This window comes from Carettochelys insculpta, chromosome 15, assembly GCF_033958435.1.
Source record: "Carettochelys insculpta isolate YL-2023 chromosome 15, ASM3395843v1, whole genome shotgun sequence".
In the NCBI taxonomy this organism is placed as follows: Eukaryota; Metazoa; Chordata; order Testudines; family Carettochelyidae; genus Carettochelys; species Carettochelys insculpta.
The window spans coordinates 2,117,320-2,140,809 of NC_134151.1; the positions used below are offsets into that span (position 1 = coordinate 2,117,320).

Consider the following 23,490-nt stretch of genomic DNA (forward strand, 5'->3'; position numbering starts at 1 on the left):
GCACATGCTGGGCCCAGCAGTCAGGGCTCCAGCCTCACCTCCCTCCGCACTCCTGGAACGGACTATTTCTGAGAACCGCTGTAGCCACACTGGGCTACAACCAAGCACAGCCGGGCCAGCGTTTTGGGACAAATAGTTTATTAGCCAAAATACGCACTTTCCATCAACCCAAAGGTGGTCACCACTTTCGCTGGATGGTTGCAGCCTGTAGGCCTCCTTGCCCAGGGGCTTTAGGTGCCAGACACACCAAAGTAGGCAACAGAGAGGCCAGCCCCATTCCCTAAGGCCCTCACCTAAGACCTCAGAGCCTCCCGGCCACATCCGCACCTGGGACCGGGCTATTCAAACGTGGCGCTCTCCCACTCTTCCCTCGCAAGCTGCTGCCCCGTGTGTAAAACGCCTGAACGGCACCGTCAGTGGGACTGACTGACGCTCCCCCATCATCCATCCCGGTTTGGCTCTCCCCGCGGGAGGCTTGGGCTGGGGCCATGCAGCCAGGTTGCTGCTGCCCGAACTGCTCCTTGCAGGCCGCTCAGAAGCGCAGGGTAGTTCCAGGCTCCCGCTATTCCTGGCGGTCAGGACCCAAGAGGCCCCATGTAGTCTCACAGGAGAACCTGCTGCCCAGGCAGCTGCTCTCTAAGGCAGCAGAAACCCCGGCCCAGCCACAGGCTGCACCTGCTCTGCATGTTGGAAAAAATAACCCAAATTACACGTACTACATGATGGGGTCAAATTTAGCTACGACAGATCAGGAAAGGGATCTTGGGAGTTATAGTGGATAGTTCTCTGAAGACATCCACGCAGTGTGCAGCGGCAGTTAGTAAAGCAAATAGGATGTTAGGAATTATTAAAAAAGGGATAGATAATAAGACAAAAGATATCATACTTCCCCTATATAAAACTATGGTACGCCCACATCTTGAGTACTGCGTGCAGATGTGGTCTCCTCACCTCAAAAAAGACATATTGGCATTAGAAAAGGTTCAGAAAAGGGTGACTAAGATGATTAGGGGTTTGGAACGGGTCCCATATGGGGAGAGGCTAGAGAGACTGGGACTTTTCAGTTTGGAAAAGAGGCGATTGAGGGGCGATATGATAGAGGTATATAAAATCATGAATGGTGTGGAGAAAATGAATATAGAAAAATTATTTACCTTTTCCCATAATACAAGAACTAGGGGACACCAAATGAAATTGATGGGTAGTAGGTTCAAAACTAATAAAAGGAAATTTTTCTTCACACAGCGCACAGTCAACCTGTGGAACTCCTTGCTGGAGGAGGCTGTGAAGGCCAGGACTCTATTAGGGTTTAAAAAAGAGCTTGATAAATTTTTGCAGGTTAGGTCCATAAATGGCTATTAGCCAGGGATAAAGTATGGTGCCCTTGCCTTCAGAACAAGGGCAGGAGATGGATGGCAGGAGATAAATCACTTGATCATTGTCTTCTGTTCTCCTTCTCTGGGGCACCTGGCATTGGCCACCGTCGGCAGATGGGATGCTGGGCTGGATGGACCTTTGGTCTGACCCAGTATGGCCATTCTTATGTTCTTATGCTTAGGGCTAAACCAGGCCCCACTGTGGCCCTGGTTCCTTACGGCCAAGGCAGCCTGGTGCTAGCCCAGTGGCGTCAGAAAAGCCAGTATCCTGAATGGAGGTGAACACCTGGACCCCTTGGCCCACTGCGCTGCTCTGAGGGGGCTGCAGCCCCATGGCCATCTCCCCCTCCCGGTGATGCCCCACCCCACGGGCCGCCTCCCTGAGTACGGGCCAGCGCCTTCAGGCAGGAGGGCCAGGACCATCTCTGCTGCTCTTGTGGGTGCGCCCCTCAGCCTGGGGGTCAACCCTGAACCTTCGAGTCCAGCGGTGCAGAGCCTGGCGGTAACTTACTGGGCCACAGCACTTTCCCCACGTCCCCCCGCACCACTAACGCCTGCCCCCTCTGCTTCCCCTGAAGCCACCAGCCAGAAGCCAGATCCCCTGGAGCCCCCGCAGCAGATCCATGGAGAACACGCGGCCACAGCAGGGCAACCATGAGCCGCCCGTGCTCCCAGTCAGGCCCGCTCCAGCTCTTCGCGCTCTCAGGGCCACGCTGCTCGGATCCCACCAACCTCCCACCCCGTCTCGCCCAGGGAGCCCGTCAGCGCCGCACACAGGCCTCGCGAGGGTTTAGTCACAGACACGTTCCGGGCACGGAGCAGCTGGAACGGCCCCCGGGGGCCTGTCCACATCTCCAGTTCGCAGACTCCCCTCAGCTGGGCGTGGCTGGTTTGGTTTGAGGACGGCTGGCAAAGGAGGCCGGGGGCGAGGGGCGCTGGTACGAGCCTGGCCTGGCAGCTGGCAGCAGCGCCAATACCACAGGCTGAGCTCAGGCACCGGTGGCTAACTCGCAGCCAGCCTCACAGCGAGGGCAGCCACGGGCACTCGCCGCCCACCGTCTCCTCGCGATGGGTGCCTGAGCAGCAGCTCTGAGGGGGCGGCAAAGCAGGGGCAGGAGGAGCCCTCTGCTGCAAGCGCCCCCAGAGCTGAGGCACTGCCAGGTGCTGTAACGAAGGGAGCCCAGGGCCCGGCTGAGGGGAGGGGAACGCACCCCGGTTGCCGCAGGGCCCGTGCTCCAGTGGCCACAAAGGGGCATGGGAAGGAATCAGGGCTCAGCCTGCGCAAGGCAGGTGGCCCTGGCCCCACAAGGCACCTGGCTCCTGCAACAGGCAGAGGGAGAGGGGCCAAGGTCCTGCTGGAAAGAGAAAACTGGAGAAACTCCTTGTCTCCAGGAGAGCTGCCTCCTTCCAACCAAAGCGCAGTCGCTCCCGCTGGCTGGCGGTTCCGGCCCCTGCAAATGAGGCGCACGCCGCCGCCTCCTCAGCTGAGCTGCAGCAGTGCCTGGGGAGACGCTGCCCTGCTAGCACGCCGGCCTGGGGGAACACTCCCAGACACGCACAGCCTCCAGCTGCTCCCACGGCACCAGGGGCCACGTCCTGCCGCAGGCCACGGAGCCTCCCTCAGTCACTGTCAGCGCTGTCACTTCCCTCCTCCTGCTCCTCCCTCGGGGCCTCCGGCTCCTCTCGCAGGTCGGCAAAGAAGTCCTCGGCGCCGCCCAGGGCTTTGCGGCTCAGGGCCTTCAGCTGCCCACTCTTCTTCCTCTTGCGGTAATCGTCCACCACCACGGAGTGCAGCCCCGCGATGTCCCAGAACTTCACCTTCTGGTCGTGGCCGCAGCTGGCCAGCAGCTGCCCGCTGTGGGACTTTGCCAGCTGCTCAATGGGCTCCCCCAGGTGCTGCCCCACACTGCCTATCACCCGGTTTGGTAAGATATTCACCGCCCTGGGACAGGAGCAAGCTGAGTTAATGGAGGGCCAGCTCGGCAAAACCTGCCCCTGGGGCTGGGGGATGGCAGAGTTCCAAGGAGGTGTTCGGGGGCTCTACACGGGGCCAACTGCCCGGTAACCTCGAACACTGTCACCACCCGCCCACTGGCTGGGATGCCAAAAGCTCAGAGGGGGAAACCTGCTGAGAGGCGCAGGAAGCAAGAGTTGGGCAAACCCAAAGCTTAACAGCTTCCCCCTCCAAGGAGATCATCCTCCCCCACAAGCACGAATTAACGCGAACATCCCCCGAGAATCCCCACCCTGCAGCCAGCACCGCCAGGCACCAGACCCCACAAGGGAAAAGCCCCGAGAGTGGGCATGCCCAGCACAAAGGGAACAGAGGGAACGCATAGCAAGGCCAGCCCGAGGGGGCTTATTCCTTCCAGCTCCGCTGCCTCCAGGGGTTAGCAGCACAGCTCCCATCACCAGCCCTGTCCTGGGACAGTCCGAAACCCATCCCCCAGCGTTGGGGCAGGAGCTTCCTCCAGCAGGGCTTTGCACTGCCTATGTGTAACACGCTCCACCGCTGGGGCTCCCTCCCGTGCCTGCGTTGGCCCTATGCCCAACTCTGCCCCGGCACCGCCGGCACCGCCAGCCCCGCCTCTCCCCCGCCACGCGTCTCACCCTGGAGACCCTCTGGGCACAGCTCTAACCTGATGACTCCGTCCATGGAGCCCGTGCACAGGACACTCTCGGTGACTGGGACCAGGCAGTCGATGGACTCGGCCTTCAGCGCAAAGCGGTCGCTAGTGGCACCAAAACCAGCCCAGTTGAAGAGATAAACAGTCCCCTCGCTAGAGCCGCAGGCCACTTTCTTCCCCCTCTGGGCAAAGAGGGGAAGAATGAGGCGGAGCTGGAAAAGCACCAGCGCCGATAGGACCCTCCCCTCCTGGGCTCTTCGGCAGGGAGTGAGACCTTCAAGGGGCCCATAGCTCTGGGAGTAAGGGACAGACGCTTAACTCAGCAGCGACCTTGGAGCTCAGGGCTGAACGTGAAAGGGCACCCACGAGCGTCTGCCTCTGGCACAGCTCGGCAGGGAAGTGTGAGCCTGCTGCGTCCAGCTGGCCACCAGCATGGGTCCGTACTGCCACCCCCCGCGGAGGACAGTCACACCGGGGGCCCCCGAGCTCCCACCTTCATCAGCGCGACGGAGGTCAGCTCTCCGCTCTGCGGCTCCGACAGCAGCTCAAAGCGCCGTCTTCGGATGTTGAAGACGCCCATGGTGCCGTCGCCGCTGTGGGAATCAAAGCAGAGCCCTGCACTTCCTGTTCCAGCCTTGCCCCCGCCTGCAGAGATGCGGGTAAGTGACCCTCCTTGGGAGCCTCCAGGATGGGAAATGCAACATACACTCAAGCGGTTCCAGCAGGGCTGGGCATGGAGCAACAACCCTTCTCCTCCTTGCAGGGCGCGGCCGAGGCACCGTTTGCACTAGACAATCCTGCCCTGCCCCGGGGGTGATCCCCTCCCCCAGCAGGTGCTCCCAGGCCCGCACACCGGGGAGCCCAGCCCCACCTGGTGGTGAGCAGCAGCTTCTTGTTCTCATCGACGGCCATGCCGCTGATGTACTCCTCGTGCTCCCGCAGCGCCATGACGGCCGAGCCCCTGCGCAGGTCCCACACCTTCACTTCGCCGCTGTCGTCCCCCGTGGCCAAGAGGTGCTCGTCCACCACCAGCAGGCTGTTCAGGGCCGAGCTGCAGAGACCCAGCGGGGCACAGAGAACCTTTCCACCTGAGGCAGCCCTGGCTGGGATGACTCAGTGGGGGTTGATCCTGCTTTGGCCAAGGGGCTGGACTAAACCTCCTGAGGTCCCTTCCAGCCCTAGGATTCTGTGATGGCCCTGGGAGAGCTTTGAGATGGTGGCTGTAGCCACAGTCTTGGGTGCAGTTGGCGTTGGCTCCCCTAGCACGCCAGGTGCCCTTGGGTGACGGAATACAGAAGGAACCCATCCTCACACCAGGCAGCCAGGTGGAGAAGGTGGCACCTCCCATAAGTGTGGAGGCAGGAGGGAACCAGCCCCCTCCAGAACTACCTCCTGGACTCAGCCCAAGGGGTGGCTAGAGATCCCCGGGGACCAGCTGGACATAGAAGGCTCCCGCTACAGCCCCAGCCCTACAGCCAGCTCCTGCTGCTTGGTCATTTGGGCTGCTCTTCACCCCAGTGTCCCACGTGAGCCTGGGGCAGACCCACCAGGCAGGGCTGCGGTGGGGCAGATTCCCCTCTGGCCAGCTAGTGCAGAGCAGTACCATGTGCTCAGGGAGGGACACGCATGGGGGACCAGCTCCCTGCCAAGGGGAGCAGCTACTCTACTCGAAACACTGAGTACAAGTACCCTCAGGGAGGAACCAGTCTCCTGCTCTAAGAAGCTCAAGCAGCCAGTTCCCAGGAGACCCTTGCTGTGCAGGACTGGGCTGCAGGGCACTGGGGGCCAGGAGTCCCCTATAGACCATACCTGTGAGCCTTGGAGAAGCGCGTCACCAGTCGGCCCTCCTCCACGTTCAGGATGTGGATGGATTTATCCTTGGACACGGTGAAGAGCTCTGCGGACGAGACATTCCCAATACATTCAGTACCTCCAACCCCACCCTGGGCTCTCTGAAACCCTCCTTCCCAGGCACAGCTGGCCCCGGGGATACCCCTCCAGAAACTGGGCGCTCCGCACATTTCCTGAGCCACACAAAGCTGGGTCTGCTCAGCGCGTGACAGAGATGTCTAAGCAAACCCACCAGATGCCTCCCGCTGCTGCAAGGCTGAGACCCACACAGGCCAACGGTCCTGTCCAGGGCTGCCCCGTGGAAGGCAGAGAGAAGCATCCTCCTTGTGAGCTTAACCCCCACCTGTGAGGGTGCACCAGACGCTACACTGGGAAGGGAGCTCACTCACTGTGTCCGTCGTGGGAAAAGGACACTTCCCGGCAGGATTTCAGGTGGTGTCCCGAGGACCACAGCTCCCGGTTCCCACCCTCCAGGTAGGAGAACGAATACCTGAAACCAAAGCACCTGGGTGAAGCGGATGCTTTTGGGTGTGGCAGAGCATTCGGATCCCAGGCTAGGGCTCCTGGGGCAGAACAGGGGAGGTCTGTGCCCAGGGAGGGCTTTCATGGTGTGGGTCTGGAGGAGATAGGCAGGGAGATAAGCCATGGCCAGATTGCTGGGGCAGCGCCCACCCCCAGAGGTGGAAAGGAAACAGGAACCAGAGCTTGGAGGAGTGGAACTCACATGTAAGAAAAAGGATCCAGTGGAGCCCCAGCTGTGTGGAGGATCAGCCCCCATGCAGCGAGACCCCTGCTTCCCAGCCCTCTCTACCAGGACGGCTAAGGCTCCATCATGGGTAGTTTTAGCAGAACTCATGGACAGTCACAGGCAGTAAACAAAATTTCCTGGCCCAAGACCCATCCATGACTTGTAGCATAGACCCTGACTAAATATTGGGATGGAGTCGTGCCAAGACCACCACTGCTGGCTGAGACAGGGCAGCTGGCCCTAGGCTCAGGCGCACCGCTGGGCTGCAGAAGTCACAGAGGTCCCAGGAAGTCAGGGAATCCGTGGCCTCTGTGACTGACACGCAGTTTAACCATGAGGAACTGGGGACTCCCCACAGTGGGTAGGAGACCAGTCTCCAAACCAAGAGAACTGCGAGTGCCAGGAATAAGCCAGGCAGGTTCCCCAGAAAGCTAATCCAATGCCTCCCACAGCAGGGCAGTGGAGAGGCCTTGCTGCAGCTGGGAGAGACAGCCAGCGCAGACAGCTTGCACCACACCCACGTGAGTGCGGGACAGATCAGAGGCACTGTCCGGTGGTGGAACGAAGCAGTGCCAGCCAAGACCCAGGTCCCAGGCTAAGAGTTTGGTGGAGGAAGAACAACATACCACCAGCTGTGGCTTCCCGAAAGGCAACGCCCTTATATCATAAGCAGCCCTGCCCAGCCCCGACCTTCCTTCACCGAGATAAGCTGGTTCTTAAAGCCAGCTTAGCTTTGGAGCATGGAAAAACCATCTCTGAACACACATGGCTCTCCATCCGAAGCCTCTCACCAAACTTCTCCTGGCACCATCGCCTCCGGCAGCTGAGCCGGGCTCCCACTGACAGCAGTGGGGTTGAGCTGGATGGGCCAGAGGGTAATGGACTCCTGCCAAAGTATTTTAGGCAGTGCTGGCCCTTAGGTGTTTCCTTGCAGCTCTCTGGTTGTTCTGCCTCCTGCTAGGGGCTGTCGTTGATTAACTACACAGTGCTCTTCTCTCAGACAGACCCAACTCACACATAGACGTCACCGTCCACATCGCCAGCTGCAAGGATGTCCTGGCTGGGGTGGAAGGCAATGGTGTTGGCAGCAGCTTCAAAGAAGATGTCTTCTGGGGTGTCTCTGAGCCTGGGCTCTGGCTCCGGGTCCTCCCCCTCCTCCTCGCCTGGTTCTGCCTTTGTGGGATTGAGACAGATGAGAGATCAGACGAGGAGAGGCAGGTGGGGAGGGGGGAACCCCACTGTCTTCCCCATGCACACAGGCTGCCAGCAGGGCTTATGATCTGCTACTCAGATTCCCACATACAAGGGGATACCGGCAGTGGCCCTCGCTGGCCATCCATCATGCAAAGGGGGGCTCACCTGCACGGGCCCAATGTCCTCCTCCTCTAAGGCTGCTTCCAGCTCCTGAGATGCTTCCTAGGCAAGAGGAGAAAAAGATCATCAGCTTTAAACAGGAGAAGCAGCATCCTGGGGGTGGGTCGCTGCGCTGGCGACAACTACAGTCGAGGGAACCCTTTGGCGCCAGATGGATCTGGTCCAGCCCCAGCAAGAACTGTCCACGGGGCCAGGAGCTGGGAGGCGCTCCCTGCGAGCGCCTGGACACGTCCCACTGAACTACCTACGGTCGGACTCCTGCGCATCAAAGGCAAAGGGTGGAGCAGGGAGGAACCGGGGGCTCGGCGCTGCTTTCAGACAGACCTCGCCCCGGCCCGCCACCGAGGCGCCCGCGAACGGCAGCTTCTGCTCGGCCGAGCCCCAGCCCGTCCCGAGCCCTCCGTGCGTGACCGCCGGCGGCTGCCGGGGCTGCTCCCAAGGCCGGTCGCGGCTCGCCCTGGGCCGGGGCGGGGGCCGCCGACTCGGGAGCACCCCGCCCGCTCCTGGGGGCGAGGCAACGTTCCTCCCGTTTCCCCGGCGGAGGAACCCCACGGCCAAGGGCCGGGGCCGGGGCCGGGGCCGGGGCCGGGGCCAGCGAGCGGAACCACCGGCCGGAACACCGGCTCCGATCCGGGAACAAACTCGTGCTCACCTCCGCGGGCACCGCCATCTTGGCATGGATGGGTCCTGGCAGAGAGGTAGTAAATGTGTTCCAGGCTCCAGGCAGACGCTTGCGGCAGGTGCCGCCTTGGGATTTCCCCTACCAGGACCTGCCTGGGGGAGGGTAAGCCCTTGTTTTCAATATTTGCATGGCTCCGCCCCGGCCACAGCCCGAATGGGGAGGAGGGGGAAGGGTCAAGGGCGGCGCTGGGCTCGGCGGTTCCTGAGCAGCCGTACGCTCTGAGTCGTGGGTTCGAGACCCACTCCCGGCGCGCACCATCCTCCTAGCACTGAAAGCTTTGACAATTGGCAGTACGTGTCTGTGCTTCCTTCCCAAGCACCACTGCCCTCTTGGGACCACCGGTGGCAGTGCCTGCACCTAACAGGAAACAGCCCTCTGCCCAGCCCCGTCTGTTACATGTGGCTGCACGCAGAGGAACTGGCAGCACCGCCAAAGATGGGCTCCAGCCCTGCTAAAATGGTTGACTTTTTCCTACGGTTGGTTTTCTTGGGATCCTTCCTCGACCACTCAGTTATGCGGGTGTGTGGGGATTAGCTTCCCCACCCCTCACTATGCTCTGCAACCCACCCTTGGCCCAGCTGAACAGCTCCACAGAGCATTCAGTGGTGGGCCTGCAAGAAATAGAAAGCTGCTTTTATCGCTTGTCTAAACAGCACACGCTCAGTTCTAGGGCTCGGCAGCTTTCACTGCCTGGCAAAACTCCAACAATCAAAGCAGCAGTTTGGAAAGTGATGCAGAGTAATTTGGTTCCAGTCACCTTGCTGAAAATCACCAGCATATTGAAACCCCCTTAGAAGTAAAACGCTCTGTGCAATACTGGGTACTACTTTTCAAGAGCATGAGAAATCACACAGGTCTAGCACTAAAGGCAACCTCCCTGAAATTGTTGAGCAGGTTGTGTGCGCTTTTGAATCCACTAAGTAGCAGGTGTGGTCTTGCATTGATGGCAGTAAAGATGCAGCCAAAGAAGAACAGCTGTCTGGTATCACCCAGCAATCAGAAAGGAAATTCAGGAAAGGGTGCAGGGCTGCTTCCACCTGGAGAATCATGGAATGCTAGCACTGGAAGGGAACTTGAGAGGCCATCAAGTCCAGCCCCCTGCCCTCATGGCAGGATCAAGTACTGTCTAGACCATCCCTGACAGACATTTATCTAACCTGTTCTTAATATCTCCAGCGTGTGAGATTCCACAGCCTCTTGAAATGCGGTGCCCAGAACTGGACGCAATACTCTAAATGAGGCCTAACCAGCGCAGAGTAGAGCAGAATGACTTCTCATGTCTAGCTTGCAACACTCCTGTTAATGCAGCCCAGAATCATGTTTGCTTTTTTTTGCAACAGCATCACACTGTTGACTCATATTTAGCTTGTGGTCCACTATAACCCCTAGATCCCTTTCTGCCATACTCCTTCCTTGACAAGTATTGAGAAGTAGCCATGTTAGTCTGTATCTCTGAGAACAAGAAGTCCTGTGGCACCTTATAGACTAACAGATATTTTGGAGCATAAGCTTTCGTGGGCAAAGACCTGCTTCATCAGATTTCTTGTCCTCCTTCCTAGACAGTCGCTTCCCAGTCTGTATGTGTGAAATTGATTGTTCCTTCCTAAGTGGAGCACTTTGCATTTGTCTTTATTCAGCTTCATCCTGTTTACTTCAGACCATTTCTCCAATTTGTCCAGATCATTTTCAGTTAAGAGCCTATCCTCCAAAGCACTTGCAACCCCTCCCCGTTTGGTGTCGGCTGCAAACTGAGCAAGCATACTTTCTGTGCCCATATCTAAAATCTGACTGCTGAAGCAGGTTCGAAAAGAGTGAGGTTTTGCTAGAGGTACGCTGTGCTGCAGTTCTTCCTCTAACTCCTTGACCAGCTCTTCTTCACTCATTCTGACCCTGCAGCCTGTCTGTGGGTTCACATCTCAGGGGCATGTCCAGCCATTTGAGCAGGAGGCTGTGGCCTGGCTGGGGCTGGAACTGGAACTTTCCTCCAGAGGGATTTGATGAGTGATTAATAAGGGGCAGAAGTGCCTTTGCTCAAGACCAGGTCTCCAGGGCTGGAGATAAAGACCTCTTCAGCTCCTGGCAAGTGGGGGAGAGATTCACCCCTAATCCAGGTAGAGCTCAAGAGCCAAACTCCCAGTGGCCCCCGCTGGCAGGAGGATTTAGGGTGGGCAGTGCTGAACTAAGACTGGCCTGAGATTAGAAGCAAGCAGCTGAATCAACTGAGCACCCAGGAACTCACTTGCAGTCAGACCCCTTCTGGCACAAACCATGGGCGAGGACCCAGTAGCCAATGAGGCTCACTTGGGGGGTGGGGGGGCGGAGATTCTGCAATTTTCAGGGTGAAGAAGCCTGCTAAGGCCACATCTGGAAGAAAGGGGGGGCAGGGGAGCCCATGCACCCCCACTGGGGTCTGCCATCGTTTAGTTTGCGTTTGGATCTGGAGTTGGATAGCAACAGCTCGTAGCTCAGCAACGCAGGGTGCAAAGGCCCCAGTGAAACAGGTCAACTGAACAGTAGGTAGCTGCTTTCAAAACCGATCCTTCCGCTTGGAAAAGTAATCCCTAACAGCAGGCTGAGGAACCTCCCACAGAGGTTCTAGGCCCCATTCTCTGGGCGGGGCAAGTCTGTTCTCTGAGCCTCTTTTCTAGGGAGCCTTGGAACTTTTGGGACCTCTCCCCCAACATACTCAGCTGCTCTTTGCAGCCCAGGATCCTGGGGAGGTGAACTCGGGTGCGGGGATTTTCTGTGTCCTAGTGATGGGCACCACGGGGAGCCCCTCTGCACCCGACACAATGGAAAAGGTTAAACTGGCTCCTCAGAACTTGGCTGTAGGCCATGGATGGCATGGGCCTGCCAGGCTAAGATTCAAGACAAGCACTGCCCTGCTGCTTTGAAACCACCTTTTGGCCTGTGAGCCGGCCCCCAGCAGGAACTCAGCCCCTGCAAACACGCTGCCTCGTTTTGTTTGAAGGGGTGATACATTGACACCCTCCATAGGAGCGACAAAGGAAGCTGATGCTTGAGAGGTGGCAGCCGGCAGTCCCCTGTATCCCCACCCACCCCAGCCACAGCCCACACAGGCAGACCCCCAGCGACACAGTCAGCGCAATTTTATTGCAGCACGAGGGATTACAAATCTTATGACACAGCAGCCCAGAGCATGGAGGAAGGGCACAGCCTGGGCGCACAGCCACATCCCAGCCAGGGCACCAGACTCCTTAGGGCAGAGGAGAGCTCCCCTCCCAAGTGCACACAGACCCACCCCGCAACCCCTGTTCCCTCCTGAGAGCAGGATCAAAGCCTGCGGCAGGACCCAGAGCGGCAAGCTTTAATAAAAACAAGGAACAAAGTGTCCAGAAATCAAAGCCCCAGGGGCTCCAAGGAGGCGGCGAGAACTTGGCTGGTGCCTCAGTACTTCGGTCTCTTCACCTCCACCCTGAAACCAGAGACAAGGCCAGAGGTCAGAGCCCACCACAGCAAGCAGACAGTCCCTTGGGGCTTCCCCACTGCTGGTTTCCTGGGGCAGAATGAACACCGCCCTGGTAGTCCTACGAGGTGCACCAGCCTGGCTCAGCACTCACCCTCCCTGCCCAGACAGGGCAGACTCCCTGGGCCTTACTTGGCAGGGAAGAGCAGCAGGGTACTGAGGGCAGCTGCCATAGGCCCACACTGGAACCTTGACCCCAAGCTGTCCTTCACTTTAACCCTGGTGCAAGGCTCAAGCCCGGCCGCTCTTCGGAGCAGCCCAGGGCTGCGTGGAGGGGGCAGTAGGGCCCTGAGGAGAGCCCTTACGCCAGGCTGCTCAGATGCAACAGTGCCACAGAAGTGCCTGGGGAGAGAACCTCTTCTCCACTTCTGCGCCCGCCACTCAGGTTCCTAGGCCTGGCCAGTGGGCTTCTTTGCCAGGCATGTAAGAACCTACGTCGGGGGTGGACGTGACAGCCCAGGGCAGTAGCAGCTGAAAGATGGGTTCACCCTCCTCCAGGAGGGCAGCTTTCCCCCAGGGGCTGTGAGGTCTGGGCAAGTCCTGGAGAACAGGGAGGGGCTGGGATGGGGGGGCTGGTGAGGGTAATGAGAGACACTGGAACGGGTCTCCCCAGTATACAGAGCCTGGCATGGGGAGAGGCCTGTAGGACACCGGGCTGATACAGCTGGCTCCATGCCCGGTAGGCTCTCCAGCATGAAGGTGAGGGCAGGAAGGGATGCAGAGCCTCAGCCCCTCCCCTCCACCCACTCCAGCTGTTCCCTACGGACAGCAGCAAAGCCACGTGGCTGGAGAGGCGACTCCACTCACCCATCAGCCTCCAACTTCTTCCTCTTCTCAATGATCTGCAGGGAAAGCACACAGAGCCCGTTAGGGCACAAGAGCGGCCCAGGGACCCTGGAGCAGGGCTCCTCCTACTCGCAGGGGCAGGTAAAGCTCTACAGGGGTTCTTTGGCCTGCCAAGGGTGGAGCAGATCTGCTCAGGGACAATTCTGTGCCACCAAACCCAGCTGGCAGGAGCGGGGGTGGGTGCACCAGACAAATGAGCCCAGGTCCCCAGTACTGCACATCTGCCAACCCCAGAACCCACCACATCCCTCCTCTAAGTGCTGACTGTCAAGTCCAGGAAGACAGCGCCCAGCTCCTCTCCCACCACCCAACGCTCACCGCACTGATCTTCTTCCACTGCCGGTCCAGCTCGGCCTTGTCATTGGTCTCCTTGAAGCGGCGCGTTTTACGGCCCTCGGACATCTTGATTCCGTACTGGAAAGCCGCTCTGGGAGGAACGGGGGCAGCTCAGACATGGAGAACTGGGAGGAGGCCAGCCAGGCTGCCCATCTCACTGGGCCAGATTTAAGGTCCCCCTCCCCTGGGCCCCTAGGCACCTCCTGAGGGTCACTGCCAAAGAGGGGACCTAGGCAGCAGCTGTGCCCCTTTTACTCACACAGCTCCCTCCACCCCACTCCTGCGGAAGGACCAGACTTACTTAGGCAAAGCCTCTTTGTTGTTCATGTACTCGCTGTACTCCTCCTGCGTGTCGAAGTCCCAGCGGCCCAGGGGCCCCTTCTTGTTACCCTGCAGCAAGAGAGAGGGGGCTTAGGAGCTCCTCCAGGGAGCTACTTGGGGGTCCTTATTCCAAGCCAGGCAGGTCTGAGCACAGCGCAGTCTTCTCTCCCCCAGCTGGAACAACCCCCTGGGAGCTCCCCGGCATCTTCGCTGAGGTGGTCAGGGCTGCACATGGGAGACGCTTCCAGGCACACCCCAGCTCTCAAATTCTGGCTCTGAGACGCCAGTCACAGCACCCCTGGGGTGACCCCGCCAGCTCCAGCAGAAAGGCAGCTCACCAGATGGATTCACTGGCCCCCTGCTCACCCACCCTCTGGGGCAGGAAGTCTGGAAGGCAGCCAGGATGCAAAGGCCTGGCTCCATCTTGGCCACGGAGCACAGCTAAGAGGAGTGACAGGCCAGGGAGCCAAGCAGCCAACTGCAGCCCCTCCCCGGCCAGTCCCCAGTCACCAGATGAGCAGGTCATTTTCACCCTCTTCCTGCAAAGGGGTAAGCAAGCTCCAGCCCCAAAGCACAGAGCACCAGCACCGTCCCCCAACCGAGAGCCACGGCGCTGTTGTGGAGCTGGGAGTCGGTCTCCAGAGCCTCTCCCACTCGCCGGCTCCTTCCTGCCTCTTTTACACCAGCCACAGCAGCTGGCTGGAAAGCACAGTGGGAATACCTGATCCATTTTGCTGTAGTCCACCTCTTCGTCACTGTCCACAGCCATGTCGTCCATGCTGGAAGAGAAGGGGGAGGGTCAGCGGGGGAGCTGCTGCCTGGACCTTTGAACTGCGGCTCAGGCTGCACCACGCACAAGTCAGCCCAAGACACTCTGTACTCTGGCCTGGCAACCAAGGACTCTACAAAACAACCGGCCTATGCGAGCTGGGCCAAACAGCAGCACCAGCTCCAGCGGGGCCAACAGCCACTGCAGGCCCAGGTGTGAGGTGCCCCTCTGTCTGCTCCCCCCGAAGGGGATGAACTGCAGGCAGTCAGCCATTAGCGCTGCCTGGATCACAGTGCTGGGCCCCGTTCCCAGCCCAGTCCGGGAGCTCCCAGCCCCTTTAAAGAGCTGGGCCCCCGTGCATCTCCCCTGCTTGGTGGGCTGAGCTGGTCCCTCCCGCAGGCTGAATGCTCCTCTGCAGGCTGCTCAAGTGCCTGTCAGGGCTCCTGAGCTGTGGCCCAGGCCCCCTGCTAGCAGTGCCCTCCCCCGGGAGCAGCCAGCCCTTACGTGGCAGGGTAGCACTCAGCATAGCTGTTCGACATCCCGAAGAAATCGCCCAGCTGCTTCTTGTCTTCGGGCTTCTTCAAGGTGGCAGGTGTTAAAGAAAATGCAGCCGGCAGCCCCTGTGGCAGGGCTGGAGGAATGGCCTGGCAAGAGCCAGCATAGGGAGGGTGCAGGGCAAAGCACAGGGAGTGAGGCAGCCACTGGAGCCCCTCCTGGGCTCGGCTGAACCAGGCAATGGCTAATGTACCACAAGGGACACGCTGGGGGGTGGGGGTGGGGGGATCCCTTCTGCAGCTCGGCCGCCCAGCCACACTAACAGGTTCTAGAGCGAGAAGGCTGAGCCCTGGCGCCGGGCAGGGGCCGGGAACCGCAAAGGATATGATTCTGGTCCTTCCCAGCCAGCTGCACCAGCAAACTTCTCATTGATGGATTTGATTAGCTCCTTAGCCGAGCCTGGTCCTGCGGACAGAGAACAGCTGTTAGACTTCCCCGACCAGTGCGCCCAGGGCCACAGCGCCCTGTCTGCGGCATACGGGGCGGCCGGAGCCCTGTCACACGAGAGCAAGTCGGAACCCACCACAGCTTCCCAACAGAGTGTCTGGAAGAGGCGACCTGGCAGCTAGTGGGATAATGAGGGTGACTTTGGGCTCTGCCTCCTGGCCCCAAGGAGGCGGGAGGACGGGACCAATGGGGAAACACACGAAGGAAAGTCTCTAGGCTAAAGGTCAGTGCACGCTGGGCCTGTCGGGACCTGCCGCTGGGTACCAGCAGGGGAGGGCCAATGCTCCCCCTCATCTTTTCCATCCAGGTGCAGAATAATTTGCATGTGCAGATGTGCACCACCCACAGAAACAAGAACACCAGGCTGGGGGCGCTCTGCTAGTCAGCTGGGCAGCACCCAAGTCCCTTCTGAGCGGCCACCAAGCACCAGGCTTACAGGGAACACTGGACGGGGCGCTGTTCAACTGGGGGCTAGATGGAGAGCCACCAGGCCAGCCATGAATCTCAGGCACTAGCAGCCCTGACAGGAGGCGCATCTGTGCCCGAGGGTGGCAGGCTCCTCAGCCCACTTCCAATCCCCTAACACCCGAGGGGGTCCCGTTAGTAGAGGCTCCAGGAGCTAAAGCAGAGCCCGACAGCCAGGACTGGCAGTGCCGGTACCTCTGCTCCCCACACAGCCAGTCAGGGTCGGCGCTCCCTGCTGGGGGGCTGGAATTCAGTTCCACACCAACACAGCAACTCACCTTTGTCAATATCCAGGGGCTGCCAAGGAAAGAGAAGAGAACATCACACCGTGAGCAGAAAGCAACTGAAAGCGACAGCGCTCCTGGCCCTGGGCCAAGGGCCCACTCCTGCCCCACAGCCGCACAAGGACTGCAGGGCTGAGTGCGACAGGGAGAACACTCCTTCCGGTCCTGCTCTCTGAGGCAGATGCAGTGGGGAGGGGTGTGCCCAGCTCCCCCCACCAGCTGATCAGTGAGCCGCTGCCCACACCAGCCGTCGCTCCGAGGATGGGCACGCACCAAAAGGCAAAAAGCTACAGGGGCAGCGGCTGTAACATGTGTCTCCGACAAGCACGCCAATCCCACTGCGAGCTGGCAGGGCAGCAGACTGCCCACCCTCCTACGGCCTTGCCCCAAACCGCAGCAACCTCCTCCCAGGCGTGGGGCAATTCAAGGCTGCAGGTCTGAGTGGGAGCCCAGCTCCTCTGGGGCTCACCAGAGTGCAAGCAGTCTGGACCTCCCGCAGTGCCCCATGGCTGGAGTCCAGCCCAGCCACCCACCAAAAGAGCCTGGAGCTAACACCACCCGACCGCCCAGGACCTCCTCATCCCAGAACAGCTTCTGGACTGGAAGCCGACCCGTTCACCCTCCGCATAGGGAGATGGAGTCCGGGCTACCCAGGGCTCCCTCTGCCCCTAGGAGGGTGTACTCTCCTGCAGCAGGACGCAGGGGGAGCTGCAGGTGTTGCTGCCCTCGGACTGCCCTGGGCCAGACCCTGCTTTGGGGCAGAGAGAGGCGCAGGATGAAAGCCCGTCTGTGCCACGACAGCGCTGCCCTTTGGCAGCAGGGAGAAGCCTGGCAGGACCTGCTCGTACTCACCTCGTCATCAACCTTGGGTTTCTCAAAATAGCTGTGTTTCTTCTTCTCCTCCTCCCGTTCCCGTTCCCGCTCCCGCTCGCGCTCCCGCTCCCTCTCGCGTTCCCTCTCCCGGTCGCGCTCCCGGTACCTCTCTCGGTCCTTCTCCCGGGGCAACTTCGCGGCAGATGGCACGTAGTCCCCAATGTCTTCAAAGATACTGCAGGTGAAACGGACGTTACCGCTGGTGTCGCAGCAAAGGCCAGCAGATCAGCTCCTCGGAGCTGGACCTAACCAGGAGCAAGCAGCCTGAATCCAGTGTTGACTGCAGCATCTGAGAAGTGCCAGCCAGCTGCCTCCCTGTACTCAGCCAGCACGTGTTGCTTCCAGCTCAGAACAAGAGCTTTCTGCTCTGCCGCTCCGGCTAGCTGCGCTGCCTTCAACTGTGCCTCAGGGAGCTGCAGAGTTACGCTCTCTCCCTTGTCTGGGCTCCTTCGTCTCTCTCCCCACGTTTACAGGGAATGGGGAAAGAACCACTGCTCTACAGCCCCAGGGAGAGTGGTAATGGGCCGACCAGAGCCCCCGGCTTCCCCTGGAGCCACCAGACCCACCCAACAGCTACCCACAGAAGCACCGGCCAGCTTCCTGATCCCAGATCCCTTAGTGTGAGCAGCCAAGGGAGAGCCTGGAGGACGGTCCCCAGCCCAGAAGGGTCACTCACTTCATGTCAGCCTCCGGGGGTTTCTTCTCATCCAGCTTTCCTGCAGGCAGAGAGCAGTCTGTAAAGCCAGCCCACGTCGGTGCTGCCTTCTCTGCACCCCCGCCCTGGCCAGCCAACCGAGGGATGCACGCAACCGCAGCAGCGCCTCTGGACAGCAGGGCCCCAGCAGCAGGCCCCTGGCTGCACACACACCTCTTCACAGGCACAGCTGCCCCCACACAACTCTCCCTCCCGCTCCCCCTGGCTGGGGGAGCAAGGCCCAGGGCAGCTCCCCAGGCAGAGCCTGCACTGTTGGACTAACAAGGGATTCCCCGGAGCTCCACAAGGGAACCTGCCTTTGGGATATCCCTGAGTCCACCCCCTGCGGCCTGAGAGGGCCCAGCGCTTCCTCTCCAAGAGCTCCAAGGCGATGAAACCCAAGTCCAGCTACGACGCACCGAGCTCCCTTCGCTCCTGCATCATTTCACCCCAGCCCAGCCAGTAATTCTCCAGCTGGGACCGGCAGATGGTTCTGCCTTTCAGTGCTACCTTTGTCCTTCTTCTTGAGCTTCTTGTTGCGGGTCCCCTGCCTCAGGTAGGAGAGGATCTGAGTCAGCTTGCTGATGACAATGTCGTTTGTGGTCAGCGTGGTCTGAGCCTGGGAGAAGAAGCGCCGAGAGAGGGAATGAGCAGCCCCACTCCTGCAGAGCTACAGCCAGGGCACCAAGAGCAGCTTAGCCCCTTACCTCCATGGTGGGGCAGTCAGCCTTGCTGCGGATCAGGGTGGTCGGGATATCTGTGTCTGCGTACTCGTCATCCAGATCCACCACGTAGGCCATCCGCCCTGGCAGGTACAGCTCGTTCCGCTCGTACGCCTTCGTCTTGAACAGGATGCGGTAAATGTTCCGCCCTGGGGAGAGGGAAAGAAACCCCAACTCCCAATGACTGCAAGAGCTAAGCTAGCCCTCCCGCACAGAGCCCCCAGTCCCTCTCCTAAGAGCTGCCAGCCCCTCACCAACCCTCCGAGTCCTCCACAACTCCCCTGGACTGAGGGCAAGACCCCCACCAACTTGCTAAGTTTCTTCTCCACCAAACCCGGGGCACGATCCTCAGCTGATGCACCAATGCCCCTCCCACTCTCCACAGCCAGCATAGCATGGCCAAGGGATGTGCCACCTGTGCACAGCCATACCCAGACGAGTCTTGAATTCTATTTTATTTTCAGGATCTTCGTCCTTCCTGAAAAGAAATAGGAATGTGTTAGAACGATGGCCATTTCTGCTCCTGCCCCAGGCCCCGGGAAGGGGGCTGTTCTGCCCACGGGGGCGGGCTCAGCCTTCTTGCTCTCACTTGGTTTCCTTCTGGGGTTTCTCCATCAGCTCCTCCTCTTCCTTCTCTTTGCTGGCAATCTCAGCACGCACCTGGGCAGAAGGACAAGGCAGACGGGAAGGGGAAAGGCTGTGAAAATGCTACTTCTGCTCCCGGTAATCAGAAGAGAACCACCTGGCCCTTCCTCAGGCTCCTGCACCTTCAATGGACCAGCAGCTCCTCTGCCCCAGCCTCACACAGGGAATCCTGACCAAGAAACAAGGCAAACGGGTGCAGAGTAGCACTCAGCGGTGCTATTCTCCTGGCTGGCTGGGCGCTGGGGTTGTGAGACAACTCCTGCGTTCAGCCACTGCATTGTTAGGTGGACCTGAGTCATTTGTGACTTGGCTTCCCCAGGTGAAGTGGGAAGAGTACTGGTTTACTGCACTGGGGGTGGAGGAGCTACACTGCTCCTGAGAAGGAACGCCCTGCTGCCGTCTGCGCTCACCTTCTGCAGCAGCGCAAAATCCAGACCCTTCACCAAGTGAGTGTGCTCCATGTCACCACCCAAGAACTTGGACTCCTGGATCAGCTGTCGCCTCTTCTCAGCCGCGGACTTATCCCTGTGCAAGGGGGATGGAGCACATTAGTCAAGCACCGCTCTGGGCTGGAGCTCACTGGACAACGCCAGGGTACAGCCTCACTTACGCTTCAGCAGTAGGTCCCACTGCCCTGTAGTTGGCAGTCGTGCTAATCAGCTCCGTTTCCTCGTAGTCTTTGTTGACGCCATCTCTTCTTTCCTTGGCTCGATCCCTGTATTTCTCAGCCAGCTCCCTCTCACGCTCAATCTCCTGCTGACGCAGCTTGGCATAATAGCTGAGGGCAGAGGAAGGGAGGCATGTCTAAGCTACTGAGTTGTGCACCTAAAATCCTGACAGGGTGACACCAGCAGGCTGTTCCCGTTCCCTCAGTACTGCCCTGAGCGGGCCGCTGCCTCCACCCCACCTCGGTTCAATCTCCTGCCATGCTTTTAGCTCCCTGCCTCGGCTAGGGCAGTGCCCTTCTCCGTGGTCCTCTCAAATCCCACCTCCCCTGACTTCAGCATGTAGAAATCGCTGCTACCGTCCTTCAGCCTGGTAACCCCCTGGCTCCCCATTCAGTTGAAGCGCCTTGACTTCCTGCAGACTCTTCTAGACCTCACACCTCTCCTGCCAGTCTCCCTCCTTCCACTCGCCTAGCATTGACCTCATTTGTTCCCTTCCACAACCTCTTCCCTGTAGGGGTGATTGGTTTTTCCTCTGCAGCTGCTCCTGGCCAGGACAGCCTTCCCGTTATTCTCAGCTCCAACCAGTTCTACCTCCCCACACTGCAGTGCAAGACAAAACTTTTCTTCCCCACTTACCACACTCCAGCTCCTTAGCTCTACAACATGTGGAAACACCATCTGTGTGGAATATTGCTGGGGAACAGAACAGCTTTAAGATCCCACATGCTACGCACAGTCACAGGGTGTAAATGTACCCTGGGAGTTCAGCTTCTGAAGGGAAATGCTGAATGGGGTAAATGCACCCATACTGTCCTAACACCCCCAGAGAGGGGAGCCATGCCACGTACTCTCCCCTACCATCTTCCTAGGGGAAAACTAAGCTGTCTATGGCACTGTCCTACAGCTCCCCTAATGCGATCAACTGTGGTGGCTGTGAAAAATGACAACTCCCGAACACAGGGCTTCTAATACCATTGGGTCCTTTGCCACATGTCCAGAACCCACGGATATTCCACACACATGTGGGTCCTTCTGCATTCTAAAGAAAGCAGCAAACCACTGACAGGTGAATGTGGCTTCTGAAACAGTACATTCCCCAGTTACCTTTTCTTCTTCCTCCTGCGAGCAGCTGGATCCTCATCTTCGTTGTACTCCCGGGGCATCCTGGAGAGAACGGAAAACCACAGTCACCACAAAACAGGAGCAGGAGGGACTAGAGGTGGCAGTCACACAGCACCTGGCTCAAGAGGGCAAACACCTAGATTTCCAGAGCTACGTCTGTTCAGAGCAGAACAGCTCAACTTCTACCCGATACGATACTAACGCAGTTGTACCAACAGGGAGGGAAACAGTGAAAGCACTCAACATGAGAACCGAAGACCAGTCTTGAGGTTCCCAGGCAGGTTTTAATAAGTTAGTGACATCCAAGCCCTCATTCATACTGTTCCTGATTTTACTGGTTTCCCCACCCCCCCATGCACATACATCATCAAAAGCAAGCAAGTGGGTACTGGAGCGCAAGGAAGAGATTGTCAGATGTACAACAGCTGACTGAGAATGATGAGTTCATGTTCAGTCAAAGAAGTGTGAAAAATTAACAAGATCGACTTACTCATGATGGCGAGATTTGGAGGGAGGCGCGGATGTCGGCGCAGCCCGGGGGGTCATAAGAAGCTTTCGGAAGTCTTCATTGGTCAGCTTGGACCTACGAGGAGGAAGAATCGTATTTCACCATTACAGTAACAAGACCATTGCGCACTACTTCTGAGAGCAGCTTTTCTCTGCTTTTCCCTGGGTGTGCCTGGCTGGACTGTGACACTGCAACGGGCTGCCCAAGACGTGCATTTTTCAACAGTGAGGTTAACATACCGAGGGATAGGATATGTTCTCCGTCCCTTGGAGTCTTTAAATCAAGAATAGTTTAGCTACCAGGGACTGGGCTTAGGCACACTGGGAAACACATAGAGCAGAATGGTCCTTTTCTGGCCATTAAATCCAGGAACTGGTGCTAGGAGCTTGACGGCACCACAGAAACAGTATCCAAATCCTTCCTTTCCCACGCACACTGTATGGTCCCTGCTACCTTCCCATTTGAAGGAAACAGAGAGAAAAAACTTTTATACTCACTGATGGAAGGAGTGGGAATCGTCCACCTCATGGCCATCTGGGGCCAGAGGGTTGGAGAAGGGTTCACCTTGGAGGAGGAAAAAGAAAGCAGTTGGAGCTTGTCAGTCTGGACACTGTGCCTGTACCATGGTGCCAATCCATTGAAGGATCAAAATCAGATTTCAGTGAATGGAAAACTAAAATTTACCTCTCCACCCAATAAAATGAGTTTATGCCACATATCTTTGTGACAGGTTTTCCCTTCCCAGCACACATCATACGCAACTGGTATTTTTAGCCTTGTTGGTTACTATGCAGTACTCTGTTCTGACTCTCTGATTCTTACAGCCTGGCATCAGTTTAAGAGGAGTCAGAATGCTAATGCCCTAGAATCGCATTCTGTCACTTTGGGGTGGAAGGCAGGAATGTTATTTGTTGTTTTACTGTCTTTTGTCTGCCTCAGCAACTGACTGGCTGTATTAGAGAATTCAGAACTACAACAGGAACACCTCTCATGACTATGGATAAGACTGACAAACATCTCATTCTCTCTCTCAAAGCAACAGGGAGACGTTCTCTTAAACAACAAAGCCCCAAAGTCCAGAGATGGAATAAAATTCTTAGTTATGAGCAAAGTTATTGAGTTTTACCCAGCACCTAAAAGAACAGCAAAACAAAACCAGCCCGATTTTAGAGTGTGTGATCTTCCAGTTAGCCCTATCAGGAAATAAACAGAGAAACATTCTCCCATTGCTGATCGTTTCCTTAACTGTAAAGAAAGGTCTAATAAAGCCCCTGCAGCTGCAGGGTAACTGCTTCCGACACGGCTAGAAGGAGAATCTCTGCTGACTCAGTTATTCCATCTCTTTCAGGTTTTGTCTCCCCTGCCAACCAAGCCACCAAAGTTTCGTGGCTCACACATGGTTACAACACGCCCCTCCCCAAAGGCAGAAGTTGTGCCGTGCCAGCATTAGCTGTGCATTGTCCTCAGACGCACTCGCCTGTTGACAACCTGACTCCACCTGTGGAAGTATTTTTTCAGCCCAAATGCCGAGCTGCAGGGGCTGGCGGCTGTGCAGTGCAGACAAACCCCAGAGGCGGCAGCTAGGTCGAAGTCTGACTCCTTCCGCCGACCGAGCTGTGTCTACACTAGGCGCTCCACCGACCTAGCGCCTGCCCTCTGAGCGCACAGCGCCGAGCACCGCCGACAGGTCGAGCCTGTTCTAATGCCGGGGCGCCTCACCGACGGGCCTGCGAGCGCTCGGGGAAGCCCCCGGCGCCGGCGCCGGCGCCACCGCAGCGAGTCGGGGCCCAGTCGTCCCGCCCCCCCGCGGCCCGGCGAGTCCCGCACACCCCGGGGCTCTCTGCGTGGGGGGGGGGCACTCCCCGGAGCGGCGGGGGCTGCCCGGGGCGGAGCCTAACGGAGCCCCTCCCCCCGGTTCTCGCGCCCGACACTCACTGTCTCGCTCCGGCATCTTCCCGGCTCTACCGACGCCACAGCCGCGATCCGACCCTCAACTTCCCACAATGCCCCGCGCAGGAAGCGGAACGGCGCGGGAGCCCCGCCCAACGGGCCGGCATATGCGGATTGGCCGATGAGGTTCGAAGCGCACG

The 23,490-nt window shown here is 58.6% G+C and overlaps 2 protein-coding genes across 2 annotated transcripts; both read right to left on the reverse strand.

Moving 5' to 3' along the window:
- Positions 1 to 103: 103 nt before the first annotated feature.
- WDR55 (WD repeat domain 55) lies at positions 104 to 8,646 on the reverse strand. The gene is made up of 9 exons (XM_075009514.1): positions 8,629 to 8,646; positions 7,962 to 8,018; positions 7,618 to 7,775; positions 6,244 to 6,344; positions 5,813 to 5,900; positions 4,875 to 5,054; positions 4,497 to 4,596; positions 4,016 to 4,185; positions 104 to 3,318 (listed from the first exon to the last, which is right to left on the reverse strand). The coding sequence occupies exons 1-9, from the start codon at positions 8,644 to 8,646 to the stop codon at positions 2,997 to 2,999; spliced, it is 1,194 nt and encodes a 397-aa protein (XP_074865615.1). The 3' UTR covers positions 104 to 2,996.
- A 3,107-nt stretch (positions 8,647 to 11,753) lies between these two features.
- On the reverse strand, positions 11,754 to 23,420 carry IK (IK cytokine). Its single transcript, XM_075009356.1, has 20 exons — positions 23,336 to 23,420; positions 21,898 to 21,964; positions 21,383 to 21,475; positions 20,875 to 20,934; positions 19,713 to 19,880; positions 19,513 to 19,627; positions 19,047 to 19,117; positions 18,889 to 18,935; positions 18,443 to 18,606; positions 18,246 to 18,354; positions 17,718 to 17,757; positions 17,021 to 17,216; positions 16,163 to 16,181; positions 15,299 to 15,377; positions 14,922 to 15,002; positions 14,370 to 14,427; positions 13,629 to 13,717; positions 13,310 to 13,418; positions 12,953 to 12,987; positions 11,754 to 12,094 (listed from the first exon to the last, which is right to left on the reverse strand). The coding sequence occupies exons 1-20, from the start codon at positions 23,349 to 23,351 to the stop codon at positions 12,067 to 12,069; spliced, it is 1,644 nt and encodes a 547-aa protein (XP_074865457.1). The 5' UTR covers positions 23,352 to 23,420; the 3' UTR covers positions 11,754 to 12,066.
- Positions 23,421 to 23,490: the final 70 nt, after the last annotated feature.